The sequence below is a fragment of the Coregonus clupeaformis genome, chromosome 13 (genome assembly GCF_020615455.1).
Source record: "Coregonus clupeaformis isolate EN_2021a chromosome 13, ASM2061545v1, whole genome shotgun sequence".
Taxonomy (NCBI): Eukaryota; Metazoa; Chordata; class Actinopteri; order Salmoniformes; family Salmonidae; genus Coregonus; species Coregonus clupeaformis.
In genome coordinates this window covers 17328428-17355989 of record NC_059204.1, presented here as the reverse complement: position 1 = coordinate 17355989, position 27562 = coordinate 17328428, and the positions used below count along the sequence as shown (strand labels likewise).

General features: G+C 42.6%; 2 protein-coding genes across 3 annotated transcripts in view; one reads left to right on the top strand and one right to left on the bottom strand.

Moving 5' to 3' along the window:
* Positions 1–1413: 1413 nt before the first annotated feature.
* On the bottom strand, positions 1414–14677 carry LOC121579365 (nucleoporin 88). Of its 2 annotated transcripts, XM_041893901.2 has the most exons (17): positions 14414–14677; positions 11902–12071; positions 11386–11511; positions 11094–11180; positions 10812–10988; positions 6588–6771; positions 6234–6384; positions 5939–6037; positions 5724–5814; positions 5430–5534; positions 5121–5273; positions 4707–4832; positions 4061–4126; positions 3383–3463; positions 3053–3179; positions 1939–2057; positions 1414–1746 (listed from the first exon to the last, which is right to left on the bottom strand). In XM_041893901.2, exons 1-17 carry the CDS (start codon positions 14648–14650, stop codon positions 1683–1685), a joined length of 2163 nt encoding a protein of 720 aa, XP_041749835.2. In that variant the 5' UTR covers positions 14651–14677; the 3' UTR covers positions 1414–1682. The 2 variants fall into 2 exon arrangements, with proteins under 2 accessions (XP_041749835.2, XP_041749836.2); XM_041893902.2 differs by lacking the exons at positions 1414–1746; positions 1939–2057; positions 3053–3179 and adding an exon at positions 3186–3277.
* A 1203-nt stretch (positions 14678–15880) lies between these two features.
* Positions 15881–27562, top strand: part of LOC121579363 (vacuolar protein sorting-associated protein 37D) — a 46411-nt gene continuing 34729 nt past the window's right edge. Inside the window, exons 1-2 of the mRNA XM_041893899.2 lie at positions 15881–16191; positions 25705–25876. Of these exons, the coding sequence (XP_041749833.2) occupies positions 16069–16191; positions 25705–25876 (295 nt within the window). The 5' untranslated portion in view covers positions 15881–16068. The remainder of the gene's footprint in view (positions 16192–25704; positions 25877–27562) is intronic.

Here is a 27562-nt window from a genome sequence, read left to right as displayed (position 1 = left end):
CAATGCCCTTGCTGATGGAAGGAGGTTTTCACTCAAAATCTCACGATACATGGCCCCATTCATTCTTTCCTTTACACGGATCAGTCGTCCTGGTCCCTTTGCAGAAAAACAGCCCCAAAGCATGATGTTTCCACCCCCATGCTTCACAGTAGGTATGGTGTTCTTTGGATGCAACTCAGCATTCTTTGTCCTCCAAACACGACGAGTTGAGTTTTTACCAAAAAGTTATATTTTGGTTTCATCTGACCATATGACATTCTCCCAATCCTCTTCTAGATCATCCAAATGCACTCTAGCAAACTTCAGACGGGCCTGGACATGTACTGGCTTAAGCAGGGGGACACGTCTGGCACTGCAGGATTTGAGTCCCTGGCGGTGTAGTGTGTTACTGATGGTAGGCTTTGTTACTTTGGTCCCAGCTCTCAGCAGGTCATTCACTAGGTCCCCCCGTGTGGTTCTGGGATTTTTGCTCACCGTTCTTGTGATCATTTTGACCCCACGGGGTGAGATCTTGCGTGGAGCCCCAGATCGAGGGAGATTATCAGTGGTCTTGTATGTCTTCCATTTCCTAATAATTGCTCCCACAGTTGATTTCTTCAAACCAAGCTGTTTACCTATTGCAGATTCAGTCTTCCCAGCCTGGTGCAGGTCTACAATTTTGTTTCTGGTGTCCTTTGACAGTTCTTTGGTCTTGGCCATAGTGGAGTTTGGAGTGTGACTGTTTGAGGTTGTGGACAGGTGTCTTTTATACTGATAACAAGTTCAAACAGGTGCCATTAATACAGGTAACGAGTGGAGGACAGAGGAGCCTCTTAAAGAAGAAGTTACAGGTCTGTGAGAGCCAGAAATCTTGCTTGTTTGTAGGTGACCAAATACTTATTTTCCACCATAATTTGCAAATAAATTCATTAAAAATCCTACAATGTGACTTTCTGGATTTTTTTTTCTCAATTTGTCTGTCATAGTTGACGTGTACCTATGATGAAAATTACAGGCCTCTCTCATCTTTTTAAGTGGGAGAACTTGCACAATTGGTGGCTGACTAAATACTTTTTTCCCCCACTGTACCTGTTTTAAAATCAGTAGATTTTGCTACAGTTGAAGATGTAAACTCAATGCATCAAAGATAATGTATGGAGATTCAAAACTGTCACACTTGAACCATGAGACCAACTCCCCTCCCATTCTTCCTCCAAGGTGACAGCCCTGTAAATCACACTAACAGAGGAGCAAGTCACACAATATGAGAAACTGCGATAAGTATCCATTGCCAAATGGCGAAGCTGAAGAAAATACCCGTCTTCGGTCATCAGTAGAAAAGAACATCTCCACCCAGACCAGTATGTGGGGCTAACTGTTCATGCAGAGTTAAAATAAACATGTATTGGAAAAATAGGTAGTCAGTCATGGCAGTACTGTACATGCATTACTTTTATTCTCCAGATAGACAAATATACATGAATGGTGTGTATAAAACCTTGGGTAGACTCATGTATACAACTTGTTACAAAGATGTGACAATCTGACATTATGGCTAACGCTAGCCTTATGAGTCAACATGTCATGAGACAGACTATTTTAGCAAGCGTTGACTGAGTATTCACAATAGCTCTTCATTATTATTTTGGTTGTTTGGAAAGCAGTGGGATAGCTGTGGATGAAGGATGGCTCCCTTAACGGTCTCAGAAACTGAAATGGTTCTTGATGTCCTTGATCTGTTTCATCATTTCTCCTATGTGCTCTCCCCTGGAAGAGAGAGGGAAACAAGAGGCTACTTGAGGGAAATAACACTGCTAGATCATATTAGACAAGACTCAGGACCAACATTAAACAGTAGGGACAACATTCAAAGTTTGGGATCATCTCCAAACAAAACGGGTCAATGGGTGTCATATGGCCAGCATGCTGAACACCCAGGGAAGAGCAGCTCATACTCACTGTTCTTTTATAACCTCCTGGACACACTTCCTCTGGTGCGCGTTGAGGGCAACAGTAGCCCTGGCTGGAGACACCCCTTTGTCCATCTGTTTCTTCTGGTACTCCTCCTTCATATTTACCTGGGAGAAAATAAGACACCAGCCCAGTTATTACTGTGAACCAGTACGAGGCTCCATGAGGATGATGACGAAGACCTCAAGACATATCAGTGTGGATGTCGGATCACCACCTCAAGCTGAACCTCGGCAAGACGGAGCTGCTCTTCCTCCCGGGGAAGTACTGCCCGCTCCATGATCTCGCCATCACGGTTGACAACTCCATTGTGTCCTCCTCCCAGAGTGCAAAGAACCTTGGTGTGACCCTGGACAACACCCTGTCGTTCTCCGCTAACATCAAAGCGGTGACCCGATCCTGCAGGTTCATGCTCTACAACATTTTCAGAGTACGACCCTGCCTTACACAGAAAGCGGCACAGGTCCTAATCCAGGCACTTGTCATCTCCCGTATGGATTACTGCAACTCGCTGTTGGCTGGGCTCCCTGCCTGTGCCATTAAACCCCTACAACTTATCCAGAACGCCGCAGCCTGTCTGGTGTTCGACCTTCCCAAGTTCTCTCATGTCACCCCGCTCCTCCGCACACTCCACTGGCTTCCAGTTGAGGCTTGCATCTACTACAAGACCATGGTGCTTGCCTACGGAGCTGTGAGGGGAACGGCACCTCCTTACCTTCAGGCTCTGATCAGACCCTACACCCAAACGAGGGCACTACGTTCATCCACCTCTGGCCTGCTAGCTCCCTCTACCTCTACAGAAGCACAGTTCCCGCTCAGCCCAGTCAAAGCTATTTGCTGCTCTGGCACCCCAATGGTGTAACAAGCTCCCCCACGACACCAGGACAGCGGAGTCACTGACCACCTTCCGGAGACACTTGAAACCCTACCTCTTTAAGGAATACCTGGAATAGTATAAAGTAATCCTTCTACCCCCCCACTCAAAAAAAACTTTACAAAAAGTGGTTGTCCCACTGCCTATCATAAGTTGAATGCACCAATTTGTAAGTCGCTCTGGATAAGAGCGTCTGCTAAATGATGTAAATGTAAGAAGGCGGCTCACCTGTTTGATGCCGTTGCCCAGGTGACGCAGCTGGTCGTTGATAGTCTGCAGTTCTTTCTTCATGTCCTTCTCACTGTCAGACAAAACGGGCAGCTGACCGCGCAGACTGCCCAGAACCTGCTTCACCCTGGAATAGTTGATGTAATAGAAGCTCTGAAGCAGATAGCTTTTGTTTTTTGAGAGGAAGTCAGTTCTTATGTTGCTTGAGTCTGTCTGTTTTGAAGACTTTAAAAACAAAATGTATAAACAAATGTAAAGACTTCTGAAACAAGCCATGAAGAAAGTTTAGATTTGAAAGAGGAGCGTAGAGAGATGGGTGTAGCTAGCTACCTGTTCATGGTGGCCTCCTGGCGATACTTGGCATCCTCGTACTTATCAGCCAGACGCTCTGCAGACTCTCGCAGGCTTTTCCTATTGATAGAAAAAGAAATACAAGATGACATATCTCCAAAGTATATGAAATGCATGGTAAAGCTCATATGAAGCCTCAGTACTTCCATCACTGTAATTCAAAGGCTTCTGTTTGGCCTCTAATTGCATTATCAACCCCAGACTGCCGGTCAAACCAAATCAGTCACATCACATTCAATTACATATGACATGACCTCATTGAATATTCATAGTATATGTACACTGGGAGCAAACGGGATAATAAATACACATTATTACTCAATTAAACAGTGCTGACAGAGTATACTTTTGTTCTAAGACTACTTGGAGCACATTTCTGCCACTGCTGATAACTCTGATGCACTGTAAGATGCATTTTCTGAAGCCTTTTCCACATCTGCTGCTACCTGCTCTTGTTCTTCATGCAATACATGTCCCTGTCTTTCACTTTACCTCAGCATAGCGTAAGTGAAATGCATTAGTATTACAATGTTCCATTAATATTTTAAGTGCTTTAATTGTTATAGCACAATTCTGAGTTGCTGTAAACCTTGGGAGTGCATAGCTATGGCCATCAAGTACTAAGTTTCTTGGGAAACTTTGGTGTCTCTAGTTTACCTCTCCTCTCTGCAAAGGGCCAGGTCCTCAAGCTGCTTGTTCTTCTGTCCTGTCAGCAGTTTCACCCTGAAGAAGAAACACCAATCAGCAACATGCTTCCTGACATGGCTGTGTCTGATTACCCATACCTGCGTTCTAAATAGTATGCTTTTTGGGTATGCCGAAAATAGAAAGTTATATAGTATTTGAGATTTCAAAAGTTTTGTATGCTTTAAAATGTCAGGATGTCATACTCATTTCGGCTTTTCATCAAGTAGAATTCGCTGAACACATTGAGGAAGAGAATTGTCTTTTCACACTCACGTGTTTGACAACAGCTGATAATTAGAATAGGGGACGCGCTCTACAAAAATTTACGATTGGCGGGGAACAAGCACGATTGCGATTTAGATGACGCCTTTTCAGTATGGATGAGTAGTATGTTGTGTTGCTTACTGCACATGTTTTTCCTAAACGGTCCGTTCTAAATAGTATGTAGTAATATCAGTACACAGTATTGAGGTTTAGTAAAAAGTAGGCAAGACAGATTTTGTACACAGCCTGTGTGTGTGTGTGTATCAGAACTACAAGTGATCAGGTGTGTTGTTGATTAAATGTGTGTATGCATGTGTGTGTGTATGTATCTGTTAATGAGAGTGACATTTACCTTCTCTGCATATCCTCGCGGGCCATATCCTGTTTGAGGATGTACTCCTCTCTGAACACCTGGGTGGCTCTGCTCAGCAGCTGGAGACACTCTGGAGGAGGGGACGATGTGTCCTTGTCCCCTGCCCTAAACGCACAGGACAACACGACTGAGTATACACAATAAACCAAGCATAATAGTGATATTTTTGTTTATAGGGGAAGATGGGCATGCTGTAAAGTTTTATCTAACCGTTATCAAGCCAGCTCATTGAGAACTAATTGTCCTTCACAAAAACGGCCATAAGGGAGAATACTACATGTCAAAATGGCACAGCATGATGCCAAAGCATGTTGCCATGGAGTCATATGGCATCTGTGCAAATCCAAGATCTCCTACAGGGGTGTTTTCAACGCACTGTGGTGAGTGTGTTACCTCAGCATGAGAGGATTGGTGGAGCTTCGGGCCAGGATGTTTCGAATGTGCTGCTCAAAGGAGTCGTCATGCAATCCACGCAGAGGAGAGCTAGCGGAGCCTACTCCCGGGTGGGAACACAGCAGGGGAGGAGAGGGAGGCCGGATGGAACTCCTAGGACACACACAGACATGCACCATCAGCCTGTGACACACTTTCCTATCTATATATTTTTTTAATTGCCCCCTATATAATGAAATAAAAATGTTTAGGCCATTATAGGCCAGAATTGACAATCAAAAAGGAAATTGAGTAAATACTGAACCGTACAGGAGAGGCAGTAGTAGACACTCGTAGGTGCTGGTAATGCAGATCATGGTGGCACCCAAAGACAGGTCAGACACAATCCAGAAGCCCCGTACTGGAGCTGACAAACTGTGGCCAGAGAGCGAGAGAGGAGACTTTAAAAAAAAGTTAAATACACGAGCAAACAACATTTACTGCCACGTTGACAATCTATGACAACAGTCCCCAGTTGGTACTTATGACTAAGGGGTGCCAAGGAGAATCTCAATCTATTCAATGACGTCATATTAATATCTGGTGCCTTGATAGTTGTGCTACCTGCTACTGAGGGGCCTGGTACAGAGGATGTGCTCTACGATGCAGCGGTGCTCTGCAGCCAGCTCCTGAAGACTATCCTTGTCCTCCTCATCTGTGGAGAGAGAGCATTATGACAAATCAGGCAAATTAATGCACTAATATGCACTAACCACCTCCGATTTATGTGGTAAACAAAGTAATTGAATAGACACCCCATCTGGACATGAAGGACTCACCTGACTGGAGGAACTTGTGCAGTTTGTTGAACCAAGTGAGGCCTACACTGTGCACTCCTGCCTCATGCGTACAGTGGTATCTGTGCTGGCACAGGGGGTCTGCAATAGGGTATAAAGCAAGTTTCAATGAAACATAAGGAACACCACAGAAAAAAACAAAATCACATTGAAAGTACATTAGACAAACATGATGATGGGGTGTGGACTTTTGAGACACAGCCAGACCTGGTGGGAAGTATCAATGAATCCCATTTTAGCATTTAACTATATCAACCAATCAGCATGACTCACTCACCTCTGTGCAGTCTGATTGGGCAGGTGAAGTCAGACTCCACAGGCGGCTCCTCCTCCCCAGCGGCCAGTTTGAGGGTGAGCTCCAGTTCCACACACTCAAACACATAGAGAGAGGGCACCGCCTCAGAGCCCCGCATCCACCTCTCCACTGCCTGTCAATCACACAGAGAAGAAGATTCCTTGGTGGACATACAGTGTACACTCCTGGGCTGTATTCAGTGAGGTGAAATGTTCAGAATATATGTAACGAAGAGCCAACACGATTCCCTGTTCTACTGGACAGACAATCATATCTGTTTTTCACAGAACATTTCGGAATATTCTGTAACGCTGCACTGTCTAGTACAGTACTTACTCCTGTCTCCTCCTCCTCTGCTTCCAGCACCACGCAATGATACAGTGTGCCCGTTTCCGTGGCAATGACCAGGATGTTGGGCACGCAGGGCAGGCAGAGCACGGCACAGGCGTCATAACCATAGTTATCCTCTGCCGCGGGGTACATGGGTAAGGGCCCAATGGGCTTACTGAGGCTACCCGAACTGAAAGACAGAAAAATGTGGTCTAGGAATGAGATTCAAATGAGATTCCTACTAATGGATGATCTTTTATCACATTTTCCTCAAACAGTAGCATAATATACTGAACAAGAATATAAACGCAACATGTAAAGTGTTGGTTCCATGTTTCATGAGCTGAAATAAAATATTCTAAAAAATGTTCCATGCGCACAAAATGCTTATTTCTCTCAAATGTTGTGCACAAATTTGTTTACATCCCTGTTAGTGAGCATTTCTCCTTTACCAAAATAATCCCTCCACCTGACAGGTGTGGCATATCAAGAAGCTGATTAAACAGCATGATCATTATAACAGGTGCACCTTGTGCGGGGGACAATAAAAGGCTACTCTAAAATGTGCAGTTTTGTCACAACACAATGCCACAGATGTCTCAAGTTGAGGGAGCGTGCAATTGGCATAATGACTGCAGGAATGTCCACCAGAGCTGTTGCCAGAGAATGTAATGTTCATTTTTCTACCATAAGCTGCCTCCAACTTCGTTTGAGAGAATTTGGCAGTACGTCCAAACGGCCTCACAACCGCAGACCACGTGTAACCACGCCTGCCCAGGACCTCCACATCTGGCTTCTTCACTTGCGGGATCGTCTGAGACCAGCCACCCGGACAGCTGATGAAACTGAGGAGTATTTCTGTCTGTAATAAAGCCCTTTTGTGAGGAAAAACTCATTCTGATTGACTGGGCCTGGCTCCCCAGTGGGTGGGCCTATGCCCTCCCACGTCCACCCATGGCTGCGCCCCTGCCCAGTCATGTGAAATCCATAGAATAGGCCCTAATGAATGCATTTAAATTGACTGATTTCCATATATGAACTGTAACTCAGTAAAATCTTTGAAATTGTTGCGTTTATATTTTTGTTCAGTATATATTTATAAGGTCGACTGAATAAGCTTCACCATGTTTTATTCATTGCAATTCAATCAGACCAAGCCAGAGAATACAACTAACTGCAAGCTGACTCTGCCTTTCCCTGGCTAATACAAATCTTGGTCGACCGAGAGTCATCTGTTCTTTTGACCAATTGATTGGTCTAAATTTTAAAATGTGCGTTTCTCCATATATACACACCCTACAGTGCATTCGGGAAGTATTCAGACCCCTTCCCTTTTTCCACATTTTGTTACAGCCTTATTTTACTCAATCTACATACAATACCCCATCATGACAAAGCGAAAACAGGTTTTTAGACATTTTTGCAAATGTATTACAAATAAAAACAGAAATACCTTATTATTGCTATGCTATGAGACTCGAAATTGAGCTCAGGTGCATCCTTTTTCCATTGATCATCCTTGAGACGTTTCTACAATTCAATTGATTGGACATGATTTGGAAAGGCACACACCTGTCTATATAAGGTCCCACAGTTGACAGTGCCTGTCAGAGCAAAAACCAAGCCATGAGGTCGAAGGAATTGTCCGTAGAGCTCAGAGACAGGATTATGTCGAGGCACAGATCTGGGGAATGGTAGCAAAAAATGTCTGCAGCATTGAAGGTCCCCAAGAACACAGTGGCCTCCATCATTCTTAAATGGAAGAAGTTTAGAACCACCAAGACTCTTCCTAGAGCTGGCCGCCCGGCCAAACTGAGCAATCGGGGGAGGCCTTTATGGTAGAGTGGCCAGATGGAAGCCACTCCTCAGTAAAAAGCACATGACAGCCCACTGGCAGCCAAAAGGCACCTAAAGGACGCTCAGACCATGAGAAACAAGATTCTCTGGTCTGATGAAACCAAGATTGAACTCTTTGGCCTGAATGCCAAGCGTCACATCTGGAGGAAACCTGGCACCATCCCTATGGTGAAGCATGGTGGTGGCAGCATCATCCTGTGGGGATGTTTTTCAACGGCAGGGACTGGGAGACTAGTCAGGATCGAGGAAAATATGAACGGAGCAAAGTACAGAGAGATCCTTGATGAAAACCTGCTCCAGAGTGCTCAGGACCTCAGACTGGGATGGAGGTTCACCTTCCAACAGGACAACAACCCTAAGCACACAGTCAAGACAATGCAGGAGTGGCTTCGGGACAAGTATCTGAATGTCCTTGAGTGACTCAGCCAGAGCCCGGACTTGAACCTGATCGAACATCTCTGGAGAGACCTGAAAATAGATGTGCAGCAACACTCCCCCTCCAACCTGACAAGAGCTTGAGAGGATCTGCAGAGAAGAACAGGAGAAACTCCCCAAATACAGGTGTGCCATGCTTGTAGCGTCATACCCAAGAAGACTCAAGGCTGTAATCGATGCCAAAGGTGCTTCAACACAGTACTGAGTAAAGGGTCTGAATACTTATGTAAATGTAATATTTCAGTATATATATTTTTTGTGTTTCCATAGCTTGGACTGACAGTCAGAATTTGTGAAGAGCAGAATCAACAATACCTGCATAATCAAAACAGATGCTTTGTGAGAAGGTGTTAAAGTTCACAGTTAGCCATTGTTATGTAAATAGAGGCTAAAAAGTACCAGTGGCCTGCCTTTGGCCCCAAGTGAGAGCAGGTCCGCCGAAGCCATGGCCCAGTGAGACACAGGGTGCCGGCCGGCCCATGTAGAGCCAAGTCTGAGCCTTTTGGGTAAAACACTGGGGTAAATCCTGTATGGAAATGGCAGCTAAAGAACATAGCGCAGAATGCAGAGATAGGCCTATATACCAATGCAAGTAGGCCTAACTTCCATTGCTAACTAGGTAAAAATAGCCTACATAAAGCCAACAAATAAAAACATTGCAGGTAGTTGTCTATGCAGTTTGTTCATGTTCTTTCAATCACAATCCTCTCTACTCCGCCTGTCTGCAATGAACTTGAAACATTGTATCAACTACTGTATGTCAACTGGATCCAGCCTGAAGCTTGTGCTAGCAAACTTGCAACATTGTCTCAACTATTCTGGGCCCTCAAGAGTTTCCCAGCTCTGGACAGACACAGCTGTATGTGCGCAATGTATACGAATAAATCAGGTATTTTATGACGTTTGCACTGGATCAGAGCATGACATTTTTCAGTTTCACGCCGAGGCTAGGTGGTTATTGAAAGGAAGAGAGCTGGAAAGATTTTTCAAATACATGAAAAGTCAGTCTCAATGGATGTAAAAACAGACTTTGTTTACTTGCTGTTTGAGGTGAAGAAAAAATTACTTTGAGATGCTCCACAGCTCATTAGTGGTGGTGAGATAAGACAATCAGAAATACTATCAGCCATCCCCAAATGGGCACATTTATACATTTGCACGCAGGCCAGGTAGCCTAGACCTACTTCTATGCGAAATCACCAGTAGTACATTTACCGTTAATCCCCATAATTTCTAATCTACAATATTTGTTTGGATTCTGTTAATGCATTCAATATATTATTATTATTACAGTCGTTTAACGTTCTCATTGTCGGAGTGGACACATTTGCAGAGCTCACAACCTATGCTACACTTGTGAGAAACAAGTTTTGGTTTATTTCATTCCATTTACGTGTTTTGTCAATTTATTCATTGTCTTTTGTTTGCAGCGCTCCTGTCAGTGTTGAGTAAGGACGTGTTTTACCCTTATTCAACACTAACAGGAGCGCTCCAAATAAAATAATGAATAAATTGACAAAACTCGCAAATGGAATGAAATAAACCAAAACTTGTTTCTCACAAGTGTAGCATAGGTTGTGAGCTCTGCAAGCATGTCCGCTCCGACAATGAGAACGGTAATCAACTGTAATAATAACATATTGAATGCATTAACAGATTCCAAACAAACATTGTAGATTAGAAACTATGGGGATTAACAGAAAATGTACTACTGGTGATATATGTAATGGGAAATTGATAGACTAACAATCAAAGGGAAAACAATTCACACAATGAAGTTATGAAACAGTGAATGTGCACAAATTGGCAGGAGAAAGCGCATTCTGGAAAGAGACGCGCTTGGCAGCCTTCAAGTTCAGAACTCAGGTAGTTGTAAATGACAAAAACAAGAGTGTACCCTGTAATTGTGCATCAAGACACTGCCTCTAAGCCCCTTACCTGTGTGCGAGGCTGGTGTAGCTGAGATAGGTCTCTCCATTCTCATAGAGTATGTAGAGAGGGTACACCAGCACATCCTCCTTGGACCGCTGGCCTGTGAGCTGTCGAGGGGCACCTGCCACAGGTCCAAAGTCGAACGCCACAGCGATCTCCCCCAGAGAGGCTGCATAGGAGCGCCTGAGAAAGAGGGGTGAGCGACAGAGATCTCATTAGTAAGCCAGATAGCAGGGTGTAGGTCAATTACATTTTGATTCGGTCAATTCAGAGGATTAAATAACTCACCCTCGAGTGTGTACACTGCTGTCCTCCTCTGATTGGGACACTGATAGCGCTCTAGCTGGAGTCTGAGGCTCTTTCAACCCATAGAACCTATACACACCAATCAAATGTCAATGCAGTGTAATTGTATGGTCAATACACATATAAATCACTCGTAGGAGCTGGTGGTGCAGATCACAGTGGGGCCCTAGCTAACAAACCCATTGATTGATGAGACATAAAAATAAATTAAAAAAGAAAACTATCACAACTGTCATTATATCAGTGCTTTGTAAATGGTGCTGTGCATGTTCACCTGATGGTGTTGTCAGAGGTCAGCAGCACTAGGTGGGGCTCCTCCGTCTCACTGGGGAACCAGGCGGCCTGCCGCAGGGTCACTGAGGCTGAGCTGGTGAAGAATCGCTCAGCTACAGGAATAGTCCTGGTAGAGGGTAAATCACATTTCACTCAGCACAGAATCCTTAATTAATCTACCCCATGGAATAGAGTCAACACAGGATTTAGAGTGGTGTAAGAATGTTTATTTGATATGAACCAAAATATGAGATTTTCTTTGAACTCAAGACAATAAGCGTGGGATGGGGATACTTCCTTACAGTAGGCTATATGGGCCATTTAGTTACAGCCCACGGCACAATTCTGTTATAGAGAAAAATAAACTATGATACAGGTGCTTCCTAACTGTTCAAGTAGGGACCCTGCAGAGTGCTCTTCAGATCCCTAAAGGGACCAAGATATAAAAATAAAAATAAAATGAGTCAGATAGTTATTTATGATAGAAATGGGTATTGGGATAACGTTTCATACTGACTTGCAGTTAACTTCGCTCCGTCCTCCTTCAAACTCTGACCTCTTGCCCCACCGCTGTGGTAATTCTAGAACGGTGGCACCACGTTGTCCAATGAGTGCGACGTGGTACTGTGTTGGGCTCAGCAACACCTGGCATACTTCGAACCGTGGTGGATTGATGCACAACAGAGTCTGAGGAAAGAAATGAAAGTCAACTGATGTAAGTCTTCAACATCACAATGCTTATCACCAAAAAATACACTGACTGTACAAAACATGACAGACTGACCAGGTGAACGCTATGATCCCTTATTGATGTCACCTGTTAAATCCACTTCAATCAGTGTAGATGAAGGGGAGGAGACATTTTTAAGCCTTCAGACAATTTTGACATGTCTGCCATTCAGAGTGTGGATGGGCAAGACAAAATATTTAAGTGCCTTTGAACGGGGTATGGTAGTAGGTGCCAGGCGCACCGGTTTGAGTGTGTCAAGAACTGCAACGCTGCTGGGTTTTTCCCGCTTAACAGTTTCCTGTGTATCAAGAATGGTCTACCACCCAAAAGGACATCTAGACAACTTGACACAACTGTGGGAAGCATTGGAGTCAACATGGGCCAGCATCCCTGAGGAACGCTTTCGACACCTTGTAGAGTCTATGCCCCGACGAATTGAGGCTGTTCTGAGGGCAAAAAAGGGTGCAACTCAATATTGGGAAGGGGTTCCTAATGTTTTGTACACTCAGTGTAGATGGTAACATTGATTAGGAGTTGAGAGGATTTCATTTGATTTAGGCAATATGATAGCTCCACCTTGCCCGAGCTAGGTGGAATATTTGCCATATTGCTTCCACCCGTCCAATCCTCTCAGATCTCCACAAGCGCTAGAGGGTAGTATCCACCTCTGGCCTGCTGGCTCCCCTTCCTCTGCGGAAGCATAGTTCCCGCTGAGCCCAGTCAAAGCTGTTCGCTGCTCTGGCACCCCAATGGTGGAACAAGCTCCCTCACGACGCCAGGACAGCGGAGTCACTCACCACCTTCCGGAGACATTTGAAACCCCACCTCTTTAAGGAACACCTGGGATAGGATAAAGTTATCCTTCTACCCCCCCAAAAAAAATAAAAAAAAGTATCATTGTAAAGTGCTTATCCCACTGGCTATAGGGTGAATGCACCAATTTGTAGTCGCTCTGGATAAGAGCGTCTGCTAAATGACGTAAATGTGCCCTTGAGCAAGGCACTTAACCCTAATTGCTCCTGTAAGTCGCTCTGGATAAGAGCGTCTGCTAAATGACTAAAATGTAAATGTAATATAGGGGTAATGTGTTGTTTCTGGACAAGGCCTGAAACAGTATCTGGGCAGAGGAGGAGATGATAAATATGACGAGTCTCCTCTCTAGCCCAGTTAGCTACCATTCATTTTCCCATTAGATAGCTCTACAAGCGTTATGTCAAAATACTGCATGTTCGTTACTCACCAAATATGGAGTTTCGCTTAGCAACTATTGTCATTTACTGCCGTCACGCCCGGTATGTACTTCCAAAAAAGTTCCTTTATTTTTTTGCAAACAAAAAAATAAAATCACTCATTACTGTCACACACAGGTCGGCTGATCCAGCAGCCGTACAGTATCCCGAATGATCATTGATTATCACCTACAACAGTGTATGAATGTCATATCAACCTGTTGTTTCACATGCACTACATGGAATGCAATAATATTTAAATTAAGTAGACAATATAGGGTATGTTTTTAGTGATATTTCCAAAGAGGTGGATTTGGCACATGCGCACTTGGTCAAAAACAATACATAGCCTAGATACATTTTTTCAGTTGCTTGTAAATTTCTATTTAGACCTTTTTTAGAAGCACGCACCGGCCGTGATGGCAGTAAATGACGCTCAGCAAAACTCCATATTTGGTGAGTAACTAAAGTATTTTGACATTATATTTTGACACTGATTAGCCAGTTCATCCTCTTTTAGACTGCTGATTGGCTAGCTCATTCTCCTCAGGAGTATGGCATCATACTCCTTGAGGAAATTGCAAGCATTTTTTAAATGGTCTGTTTGAGATACAAGTTTGAGATTGAGTTTTTTAAGTGTTCTTTCCCCAATGTATGCTTTGGCCACAAATACAAGTACAGGACGAGTCAACAACATTATTTGGATATGAGTTAACAGAATATGAACTTTCAAAAGTGAGAGTTTCACTGGACAGTTACTTTAGAACTGCAATTATTTATCTCAGCCCCATGACAAAATGTGTAGAATTGCAATTCTAAACACATTCTGCTAACTTTGCCACCGCTGCTTAAAAGAATACTAGGGGAAACACTGGGTTCAGACAAGGCCACTGTGAAAGCGATTGCATATTGTGCCAGGAATTAATTGGAATTAATGGGAGTGGCAACTGACTGTAATTACATTGCCGAGACTATTCTAGCTAATATAATTCGTTAAAACAAACTTGTCAGAAAGTAGCTAGCTAGATGAAGAACCAACCTTTAACCACGTTATCTAGTAACTTACTCACCTGGTATTTCACACTCTCATTGCTGTCCTCTGAATTGAGCTGCCTCAGGTTAGTCGTGTAAAAAACACTGTCTGCGTCATTCCACAAGAATATGTCACCATTGAGGCAAAATGTAAGACTCTTTGCAGTTCTTCTGCAATTCGCTTTGGGTTCCAAATCAAGTTCCTCTCGTAATTTATTAAAAATATCATGACTTGGGAGCTCGCTTCGCCATCGCTCTCCAGCAAACACCGCCATTTTTCCTGTCTTCTTCTTCGATGAGGTTTAACTGCGGTTGGCATCCAATTTGTTGCATTACCGCCACCTACTAAACTGGAGTACAACTCCCTTTTATTTTGCTTGAAAAATAAAATTAAGAAATAACCTACCATCTAACACTACACTCACAAATTCAAAAATATTATTAATCATTAACACCACCCTACTCCACTATTTAAATATATTCATTCCTACCTCATGCCCTCAACCTGAAATGATGGGACATCACCACTCCCTGTAACCCTTACATTTTTACATTTTAGTGATTTAGCAGACGCTCTTATCCAGAGCGACTTACAGTTAGTGAGTACATACATATTTTTTTTTCATACTGGAATGGGTTCGCCCCGAGAGAGGGGCCCAAGCCCTGGAAAGCGTCGCGGTTCTGATGTCAAGACTCGCACACACAAATACCTCTCTGCAGCTGCCACCACAACCTCAATTTTCTTCGATTTACCTTCAATCCCTGCAGTACAATTAATAACCATTGCTATAAATGCTAAAAATCCAATCTTACTGAAACATATATCACTTGTTGGCCTATCCCTCTGTACTGGTACATATCTACTACTCTCACCACTCCTCCCCCTTTGACCCATCTTCCTCTACTTTCTTCACTGCCTCAGCATATGATAACTTCTTCACTACTCTTACCCTGGAAACCTCAACCTGCCTCTCTCGCACGGGACATTTCTGATCCCCAGCCCCATGGGCAACAATTTTAGAATCCTACCAATGAAAACGAGCTTCAGAATTCATACAACTCAATCATCCAATCAGATCCAGATGCAAGCTGAACGCGTACAAAAAATGGGAATTGTAGTTTTTACAACCACTGATATTGAAACGAAAGTTGCCTCAAAAGTTGATACATAGTAACAACATAGCTGCTACAAAATTACGCAATGTAACAACAATCAAGGAAGTGAAAATGGTTGCAATATTTCATTTGCGAGACTCACACAGCATAACTGCACACTTGCCTACATACATTTAAAATGCTTTAAAATGTAAGCTACATAATGTTCAATATTTCATACATATTCTTTATTTTTAATTTTTTACTCATTTTGGGGTATTTAGGAAATACAGGACTTCAGCAGGCAATAATAAAATACTTCCAAACAAAATCGTGGCAGAGGTTTCTTACTGTTTATAACCTTTGCTTATAAACGACCGTGCCTTCCTGTGGTTGTCAGTGGCATTACATTAGCTGCAAACGTGGTAAGTATGTGTCGCTGCATCTTGTATTGTCTCCGCCAACAGAAACGTTCCATTCTCACTACGCGGTCTGCTTCAACACAACACGCGCTTGTGGCTGTGCTATTCAATGCGAACGAAATGGAACCAAATGGGCATGCAAACGAAGTCGTCTGAACTGCGTGTGAAGGAATACAATGTCCAATATTAAGGACACGAACTCTATCCCAGACGGGTATAGGGCTCTAAACACCAATGAATTGCAGGAGCTTTTACAAGATGAAGAAAAAATGGACCAGATCGTCCGACTCAATGAGAAGGTATTTGGTTCTACAATGTGGCAACTATCGAATAAAACCACACAGTTTTGCTAAATTTATCTGTCAGTTACATGTGGTTGATATTTAATTTTCCATACTATTAGGCTACATTCAAACTCAATTAGGTCTCTACATTATGTTCTCTGCTGATTTCTATAGAGCGCGAAATAATTGCTTTGATGCCTCATCCTATGGCACATCATGTAGGCTATAGGCCATGCATGAGCCGCTTTAGTATCCTACTATGGCTCTCTGCATTATTGTGCGTGGCTTCCAATGGGAAACGCTTCGTTCATATTCCATTCGTTTTTTACAGAATGGTTTTCCATACCAATCAACCTTAACAGGGAATTCCTGCTTGCCATACAGGACATGTTCAGTGAGCAACAGGATCAACCTTTTCAAAATGCTATAAAGGCACTAAAATGTTCCTTTGAAAACATATAATCGGTCTCTCTGTCGCGCAAATGCACCTCTTTCTGTCTTTCTGTCTTATTCCTCACTAGAACATCTATTCCTAAACGTAATGTTAAATTACTAGGGCAGTTTGTTCTTGTCCTATTTGTCTTGCACAGTTCAAAACATTGTGATTCATGGTACATAGCCCTCTGCTTGAACTCATCAGGTTTGGCATTCATTCTTGGACAGAGAGAAAATCGTTACTCGCATGTGTCCAATTCAGATCAAGACATGACATTTGAAACCTGCCTCACTGCTGCAGGGAATGAGAGATGTTTCCAAAGTGGTTGCATCTCACTGAGAGAGGCCATGGAATTCTCCCAAGGGACTGGATCAGAATTACTTATCTAGAGCCATGGTAGGGATTTCAGTAATGGTTGTAGTAGCAGCTGCATTCGACTTGACCAAGACATTTGACCGAACATACATTTATAAAGTGTTACATGCCAGTAATAAGCCAGGCAATATGATACTGTAGGTTAGTTAAGACATTCACACACACACACACAATTCTCATTTACACTTTGTGTAACTAAACATCAGTAGGGTGTCTGGGTGTGCCCCCCTCCCAGTGTCCTTCCTGCAGTTGCCATTGTTAGTTTAATAAAGCCCACATATGCATGGTTGACTGACATGTGAGCATGTGGTAGTGGTAGTTGAACTCATTGTGGCGGCTGGGTCCACAGACCCTATGATCCACTGGTGAGCAGCGCTCCAATTCATTAACGCTTTGGGGTCTCCAAGGGCAACCACCCTGAAAGGGTCATTAATGGCACAATAAGATGGATGCTTGTGTAGAGCCCATATCTCACTAGCTACTGGCTAGCTCCCTCTGGAGAATGTTCTCAGCCTCCTGACTGGCATAATTGCTATCCTCTACTGGCTCCATGGGATTTGACATGGGGTAGTAAGCACTAACTGGGAAAATTTAATTACAGTCATCTGGACACTGTCACTGCTCCATTTGAAGACACTCAGTCCCTGAGCACCTCAGCTTACCACAAATGGCAGTGAAGGAGAAGAGCAACACTCAAGCCCTTTTCCCCCAAGACAAATCTAACTGGTAAATTCTTGCAGGTTGTACAGACTTGATGGAAAATGAGCATATTAAATCATAACACAGTTGTCATGTTTGTATAATATATTTCCCAATATCAAATGTCAAACAATTATATTTTGTACTAAGTTCACATCAATTTTTATTGTATTTCCAGTTCATGTATCTTCACATATTGACCCACAGAAACTGCCACAACAGTACATTTTCAACTCGAGAAGTTCAAACAACATTGTACTTCTTTCCAAATCCAAAGTGCCCTTCAAGTGTTGTTTGTCAGTGACGGCAAACACTGTCAGGTGGTTTGCTTTACAACCAGTGCATCATCACAAGCACACAGAACCAGGGACTCCTGGACCTCCCGCTTGCTAAACAGGGGTAGGAGCAGCCACAGCAGGAAATGGAAGGTCTGTTGCTATTCCTGTTTAGGGAAAAACGCTGGCGATTATGAATAGCCATGGATGACAGGGATTTAGAGTAAAATGAGCAGTACAGTGTCCTTGTAGTCAGGAAATTCAAGGGAGAACAGTGGAGCTGCAGTGTCTTTGTGTACACAGTGCTTATTTTGACTCTGGGCCAAATGCTCCGGATTCCACAGAACCTGGGGCTCTGATTGCCTTGCAAATGATCATTATACAAACCACAAGTGTAAGACACTTGTGGATGGACTGAAGTAGCCCAGTGTTGAGGGAGACTATTGAAAAACACTTGGAGCTAAATCACACTTTAGCAAAATCACAGGAACTGTTAGACACTGATATAATCTTTAGAGCACTTTCAAATGGGCTGCTAAGATTTGTGGTCTCTCTAAATTGCGTGCGGGCCACACAGTGTGGTGTCATAGAAGTAGTTTAATACCCTATAGACTATGCCATCTTGCCTGCTGTGACGTGACAATGCAGACATTTCAAGCTGCTCCGATGACAAGAATGAAGTATGCACAAAGAGGTGTGACAAGCCTAAGAGACAGAATATTGGCCTAGATACGAAAACTAGAGGGGCTCAGTTTAGAAAGTTCGAATGCATTTGGGAATGGCAAATATACTCCATTAACCTACAATTAATAACTAGACTAAACGTTAACGTTCAGATTATTTTACTACATGGAATGAGTGTTTAAATATTTCATTCTCATTTAAAATGAATACAGAAGTGGAATACTAGAAGCAAATACACTACATTTGGAGCATTTGTAACACAGCAAGGAAATCCAACCTCAAAGCAAACACACACAAGCTAAAAACGTGTTTTAAAAGCTTTTTCATGCTTATACAGTTTAATTTCAACACATTTTAAAGTTACAATATTCTTAAAAGCAATCAACAAGTAATCCAGAAAAATTTATAATGTAACCTGTAGGGCATATTCTTGTTTAGATTAAGTCGTCAAATGAAAAGGTATGGAAATAATTGATCACCCCACCAGATGATCTACATAAACTAAATCTTGACCTGACAAAGAAAAGTTGGTCAAGAAACAGTTCCAGGGAAAAGTGTTTGCACAGTATCTTGGGTAACATCTGTGGAATAAGTCACACATTTTTACTGATGACTTTCATGTCAACATGTCAGTGTCCACCATCATTGGTTGCTTTGAAAAGTGTCACCTAACCGGCAGTAAAACGGCAGATGAGATGTTTCTTGGGGTAGAATTCTAACCTCTCAGCATCAGATGTCCCTTCGTCAAGGTAATCCCAGAGAGCTGTCTGAAACGAGATCACATATGCAGCTGTGATGTCCAGAGCCATGATCCAATTGAAGCCACAGTCTTTTATTTCCTGCGGCTTCCTACTGGGCAAAAACTGGTTGAATCAATGTTGTTTCCATGTCTTTTCAACCCCAAAAATAAATGTGATGACATTGAATCAATGTGGAAAACTGATTGGATTTGCAAAACGTCATCAACATAAGGGCATTGTGTTTTGTTTACCCAACTTTTAACCTAAATCCAATGACATGGTGATTTTGTTTTGTTTTGATTTCACGTTAAATTAAAATTCACATTAGTTGACAACTCAACCAAATGTAAATCAAAACTAGACGTTTAACTGACGTCTGTGCCCAGTGGGTTGTGACTGAAATCATATTTCAAGCCGTCACTACTTCATCAGATTATGCATTTATCATGTTGTACAGTACATCCTCCACAGGGGATTTTTAGTCATTGTAACAATCAGACATACTTCTCATTTGTGTATACAGTCAGTCAGTTAGTGGTCTGAAACATCTGCATGTCCTTACATACCCAAGCCTCTCGATGATGCTGAGGGAGAGGGCTAGGTCTTAAGCAGTTCTGAGAAGGCCCTTTCATTCATTTGAGAATGGGAGCCCTTGTTAAAAAAGTCCCTAAGACTTTTTGTTATTTTCCATTTTTTCCATTTTAAAGAACACAGATTAAAGACTTGCTGGTACATTCCACACTCCCCTCCCTTTTCAGCCCATCATAGCTAAATGAAATACTTTTTTCAAAGTGCTTCTTCAACCTCAAAGTCTGAGACGACTAGGGGTTTAAGTATCGAAGGGGAAATACATGTATTTTGGACCCGCAAAGCTTCTTTGATTATTACAGTGCAGGGTTTGTAAAAAAGCCTGATATGTCCAGCCAGACACTTTTCACTGAACTGGATTCCCGGGAGCGATGACATAGTTTTGAAGTTGGCCAAAGTTAGAAACAGCCTTCTTCATGCTGACTGCCGAGTTAAGCTTTTAATTAGCAATTGATTATCACCCTGAGCCAGATGTCTTCTCAGATAAGGTGGGCAGTTTGAAATGTTCTCTCATTCCCTGTACATATAACTGGCTTCAATTAGAGAAGAAGTCTTATCTAGCATCTTGCTCTGCAGTTTCAGCTTGCAGGAATGGAAACATTTAATCTGAAGAATACTTTATATTCCCCTCCATTTTGCGAGGTGTGAGGCACCTTTGCTTGGAGACCACTATGATTGGATCAGTGGTTTCTGACTTTCTCTGGTTGGGGGGTGGCATTCGCTTCGGATTCCTGTTGCAAGAAACTCATGTGGTTTCAGTCGATGAAGTGAGGGTTATACGGAAACTCTGAAGTCGAAAGAAACCACTTGAGGAGCCATTGACTGAGCATTTCAAAACCATAATTCAAGCTGCAAGAAAATTCAATGCTACCCAGCTGCATCAATGACAAAGATCACTATCAGTGATTGTGACTCAGTAACTTGGGAAACATGCCAATAAAAGCTGTAGATAATAATCCTCCCTCCTAATTCCCTTTGGCCACTCTGCAACAGTACGCCCTCTCTGTCTCATGAATTTGACCTCCCTTAACCCCACTTTCTGGTGACACTGAGAAGCTCTTCTTCCTTGGCTCTTTTTCAGTCTAAAGCACTTTCAACAGACCCACTTTGTTGTGTGTTTGTTCTTGATGCAATGAACATAAATTCTCACATTCATGTAAGCAAATTCATTTAAAGTGGAGGCATGCCCCATGAGGACAGCCAAACTGGATTTTGGTCATAAAGCAGAGTATTAAGTGAGGCAAAAATCTCATATTCATTTAACAAAATAAACCATTAATCCTCGGTATGCTTTTGTGAGCTCAGCCAGAGTTAACAATATCCCTGAGTTTTTAAACAGTGGAATTGGCAGCTAAATAACCTCTCCGAATTCATAATTTTACTTCAGGCAGAATAGCGAATCTCAATAAAAGCCTCCACACTTTTGACCTCAGACAATTGGAGTTAACAGTGGGGTTTGTGGTTTACAATCCTGTCTGTGCTATGCAAATGTCTTCCATGAGGACATTGGTTGGAATTCCTCGAGCTCCATAGCTTAAGTTCGCTGGTGGCTATTGGAGTGGTCTTGAAGGAGCTTTTTGTGTCATTTTAGGAACAAGATGGATGGAGCTACCGATGACAAGCCAAAGAATCACTTCATCATGCGACTGTGTTTTTCTCATTGGGTCCACAGTGATGCATAGCAAAAAAGCCACTGGACACACCATTAGTCCTGACCACTGGACCGCTGGGGCTGGCCCTTTAAATGGAATACTTCTCAATACATATTCTAATTGTACTTCAGTTTGAGGATTATTGCCATATATGGACACTTACTTAAATGCAAAACAGGTTTTTGTATAATTGAAGCCTTTCGCCTTGATCAGACCGACAGCACCAGAAGTACAGTGGGGAAAAAAAGTATTTAGTCAGCCACCAATTGTGCAAGTTCTCCCACTTAAAAAGATGAGAGAGGCCTGTAATTTTCATCATAGGTACACGTCAACTATGACAGACAAAATGAGAAAAAAAAATCCAGAAAATCACATTGTAGGATTTTTAATGAATTTATTTGCAAATTATGGTGGAAAATAAGTATTTGGTCAATAACAAAAGTTTCTCAATACTTTGTTATATACCCTTTGTTGGCAATGACACAGGTCAAACGTTTTCTGTAACTCTTCACAAGGTTTTCACACACTGTTGCTGGTATTTTGGCCCATTCTTTCATGCAGATCTCCTCTAGAGCAGTGATGTTTTGGGGCTGTCGCTGGGCAACACGGACTTTCAACTCCCTCCAAAGATGTTCTATGGGGTTGAGATCTGGAGACTGGCTAGGCCACTCCAGGACCTTGAAATGCTTCTTACGAAGCCACTCCTTCGTTGCCCAGGCGGTGTATTTGGGATCATTGTCATGCTGAAAGACCCAGCCACGTTTCATCATCAATGCCCTTGCTGATGGAAGGAGGTTTTCACTCAAAATCTCACAAAACATGGCCCCATTCATTCTTTCCTTTACACGGATCAGTCGACCTGGTCCCTTTGCAGAAAAAACAGCCCCAAAGCATGATGTTTCCACCCCCATGCTTCACAGTAGGTATGGTGTTCTTTGGATGGAACTCAGCATTCTTTGTCCTCCAAACACGACGAGTTGAGTTTTTACCAAAAAGTTATATTTTGGTTTCATCTGACCATATGACATTCTCCCAATCCTCTTCTGGATCATCCAAATGCACTCTAGCAAACTTCAGACGGGCCTGGACATGTACTGGCTTAAGCAGGGGGGACACGTCTGCCACTGCAGGATTTGAGTCCCTGGCGGCGTAGTGTGTTACTGATGGTAGGCTTTGTTACTTTGGTCCCAGCTCTCTGCCGGTCATTCACTAGGTCCCCCCGTGTGGTTCTGGGATTTTTGCTCACCGTTCTTGTGATCATTTTGACCCCACGGGGTGAGATCTTGTGTGGAGCCCCAGATCGAGGGAGATTATCAGTGGTCTTGTATGTCTTCCATTTCCTAATAATTGCTCCCACAGTTGATTTCTTCAAACCAAGCTGCTTACCTATTGCAGATTCAGTCTTCCCAGCCTGGTGCAGGTCTACAATTCTGTTTCTGGTGTCCTTTGACAGCTCTTTGGTCTTGGCCATAGTGGAGTTTGGAGTGTGACTGTTTGAGGTTGTGGACAGGTGTCTTTTATACTGATAACAAGTTCAAACAGGTGCCATTAATACAGGTAACGAGTGGAGGACAGAGGAGCCTCTTAAATAAGAAGTTACAGGTCTGTGAGAGCCAGAAATCTTGCTTGTTTGTAGGTGACCAAATACTTATTTTCCACCATAATTTGCAAATAAATTCATTAAAAATCATACAATGTGATTTTCTGGATTTTTTTTTCTCAATTTGTCTGTCATAGTTGACGTGTACCTATGATGAAAATTACAGGCCTCTCTCATCTTTTTAAGTGGGAGAACTTGCACAATTGGTGGCTGACTAAATACTTTTTTTCCCCACTGTACATACATTTCCAATGGAGTTTGCCTTGCAGCATTGCAGAGGCAGTTGCAGTGCGTTCTGTGTGGTGCATACGCTGGATTTTTCCAACGTATGCAACAAATTGTATGCGTAGACTTGACAGAAATAGTAGCAAATGGTAAATGTTGAACTTTTATTGCACATACAGTACCAGTCAAAAGTTTGGGCACACCTACTCATTCAAGGGTTTTTCCTTATTTTTACTATTTTCTACATTGTAGAATAATAGTGAAGACATCAAAACTATGAAATAACACATATGGAATCATGTAGTAACCAAAAAAGTGTTAAACAAATCAAAATATATTTTATATTTGAGATTCTTCAAATAGCCACCCTTTGCCTTGATGACAGCTTTGCACACTTGGCATTCTCTCAACCAGCTTCATGGGGAATGCTTTTCCAACCGTCTTGAAGGAGTTCCCACATATGCTGAGCACTTGTTGGCTGCTTTTCCTTCACTCTGCGGTCCAACTCATCCCAAACCATCTCAATTGGGTTGAGGTCGGGTGATTGTTGATGGTTTTTGCGACTGCACTTGAAGAAACTTTCAAAGTTCTTGAAATTTTCCGAATTGACTGACCTTCATGTCTTGAAGTAATGATGGACTGTCATTTCTCTTTGCTTATTTGAGCTGTTCTTGCCATAATATGGACTTGGTCTTTTACCAAATAGGGCTATCTTCTGTATACCCCCCTACCTTGTCACAACACAACTGATTGGCTCAAATGCATTAAGAAGGAAAGAAATTCCACAAAATAACTTTTAACAAGGCACACCTGTTAATTGAAATGCATTCCAGGTAACTACCTCATGAAGCTGGTTGAGAGAATGCCAAGAGTGTGCAAAGCTGTCATCAAGGCAAAGGGTGGCTACTTTGAAGAATCTACAATCTAAAATATATTTTGATTTGTTTAACACTTTTTTGGTTACTACATGATTCCATATGTGTTATTTAATAGTTTTGATGTCTTCACTATTAATCTACAATGTAGAAAATAGTAAAAAATAAAGAAAAACCCTGGAATGAGTAGGTGTGTCTAGACTTTTGACTGGTACTGTATAGCCACAAAAATGTTGGATTGCATAATGAAAAAAGTTTGACTGAATAATTTATTACGCAGTATTGATGCAATGATGCTGTCGGTTTGATCGAGGCGTTAGTCTGTGGAACTGTCACTATTAATTACTGTACATATATGCATTTTCTTGCCTGTGGTATGAAGATTCTTGAAAGTGTAAGCAGTAGCCTGACTTTAGTCTTGAGTTTGGTTTTTGCACAACTTTAAATGGTTGATATGTGAAGTAAGCAAAATGTTACTTCACTAGTGCCAAGTCATCAACTGAGTCCTCCCAGTGTGTATGCCAAAGCCACAAGCGTAGTCATGCGGTCCATGTGTAACATGAGCAAGGCTCTTGACCAGGAATTCAAAGTCCGCTATTTGCCAGAGGTGGAAAGTCACATTGGTTTGGGAATGTGGCATATACATTATTTTTTAACACCAACTTTTATTGATCTTGTTTAACACATCTTGACTTAACCGTCACATGATATTAGATTTGTCACTGGCTGAGATGTTCTTAGTATCAAGTGCCCTCAGTTTTATTAAGCCTGGCTGGGAAAGTCCTTTGATAGATTCAATATTTAGCATAGACCTACTAGCTGAGGTTCACACCTTGGAACAGGTTTTGTTCTTAAGTAACTCACCGTCAAACGTTCATGTATATACAGTACGCCCTTGTTCCTTCCTGTGTTTCTGGCCCTCAATGACCCTGCTGTTTCTCACAGTTTCTTACTTTCCATATTGACTAACCCCTTTGCTGTTGCTTTCTCTGCTCAAACCCTATGAGAAAACATTTTCCAGCTCAATACATTTCAAATTCAGTGTGTAGAGCATTTCCTGCAGAGTGAGGTTAACCTTGAAGATCTATTGTTGCTTGACAATTTGTTTTATTTAACTATGAATTCTGGGAAGGCTCAGTTGAACAGATTTTTAAACATCATAAATATGTACATTTCCAACTGTTATGCCAACTTTAAACTCCTGTTTATCAAGATGCTATAAGTAGGTTGATACACGTACACCTGTATTACTGGAATACTATTTTAAACATGGCAGCTCACCATCACAGTCTGCTATTGTTTCAGTTAATCCATTGACCTTTTCTTTGTGTGTGCTGAGCTGTACATTCTCAGGGTTCTGACTCCATGCCTGTCTCCAGTTTCAGGAGCTGCAGGTGGACAGAGAGATACTGCTGACCTCCAACCGGAGCTTGGCCGAGGAGAGCCTCGCCTGGCGACCCCGCCTCAACAACGGCAAACTCCAGCTGGCTGAGAAATACTGGGATCTGACCAATCTGGCAACCGCCTGCCGGGAAAAACAGAGCCGGCTCGGTGAGTCTACATGTGCCCAAGAGAGGCAAAGGGGAAAAGAAGCCTGTCTCTGTTTCTGGGTGTACATGGAATATTGCTGTCAGCCATGAGTCAGGATTAAGAATATAAAAATAATGTATGGAAATATATTGTCTGTGTGCGGCGTGTGTGCGGCGTGATCATAGACCAGGGAATGAGGTTTTGATGAGCTGTTGTAGCAGACTATTTTTGAGGTAAGCCGCAAAATCTACAATGGTTTATTAATAACATGTAAATAATCCCAGGGTGTGTGCCTTTGTGTCTGTGGAAACACATCATAGTTCCATAACAACGCCCTAATGTCAGCTGTTTCATTTATGAGACCAGTGTTGCGACCTCATGTGAATTGTTATTACATTTGACAGGTTGGCGGGTGAAATCTGCTGGTATTGTTGGGATCCAAACCCTGGACCTGGTCCACCCCCCTCCCCTCCCGTCCCCCTCATGGGTGTGAGGGGCGGAGGTGGGGGTCTTGCAGAGCGATCGTGTTCCCATGGGTGAGCTCAGGCAAAGGGGTTCCCACCTTGCTGTTCCACCCCACTTTCAACACTAGCCAAGAATTACCACTGGAGCATGTATGAAATAGGACTCCTGCTCCACATGAGCCTGTTTAATTTCCCAAACAGTGAACAGGGTCGCTCCTCTGCTAAGGGAGCTGTTGTTATAGTTTTTTTTTCATTTGGCCAAAAGGACTGAATATTGTGTTTCTCCTGGTTTCCTTCTTGGCAGTGTAAGAAACTGACTGTTTTCTCATGGTCAGACAGAGTCGCACATCTCAGGGTCATCTTTGACTCGCTGAACCAAAGAATATGATATTTAAACAGACAAATAAATAAACAGAATACAGAATAAAATGCTTTTTCATATGGTACTGTTCATGCAACTTGCTGAGCTACCCACAAGGCCAAAGTAAACTAGGCAGAAACCTCAGCACCCAAAGGAGCGCCATCACTCTAACGTCCTCGGGCTGAGTAATTGTATTGTTTAGTCCACGGTGGCCCTCATTGCCTTACCTCGTGTTTTCTGAGACAAAGGGGCCCCTTATTGGAGCAGTCCTGCTGAGACTTGAGAGAGAAAACTTCAGTCTTGCTTTCTTATCGTAGCCCTTTACACTGGGTTGAAAATGGCAGATTTGGGCACTAATAAGCGCCTAAATTGGAACATAGTGGCTGTACAGTAACATGCTATACATGACGTCAGAGATCTGCCTCTGCACTTCACAGCGCTGTATGGGTTTTGACTGACAGAACTGCACGCGACAAGAAGATGGCCCCATCCCTCCCGGTAATTGGAGAACTTTAGAAATGTTTCGGGTAGCCTTCCACAAGCTTCCCACAATAAGTTGGGTGAATTTTGGCCCTTTCTTCCTGACAGAGCTGGTGTAACTGAGTCAGGTTTGTAGGCCTCCTTGCTCGCACACGCTTTTTCAGTTCTGCCCACACATTTTCTATAGGATTGAGGTCAAGGCTTTGTGATAGCCACTCCAATACCTTTACTTTGTTGTCCTTAAGCCATTTTGGCACAACTTTGGAAGTATGCTTAGGGTCATTGTCCATTTGGAAGACCCATTTGCGACCAAGCTTTAACTTCCTGACTGATGTCTTGAGATGTTGCTTCAATATATCCACATAATTTTCCTTCCTCATGATGCCATCTATTTTGTGAAGT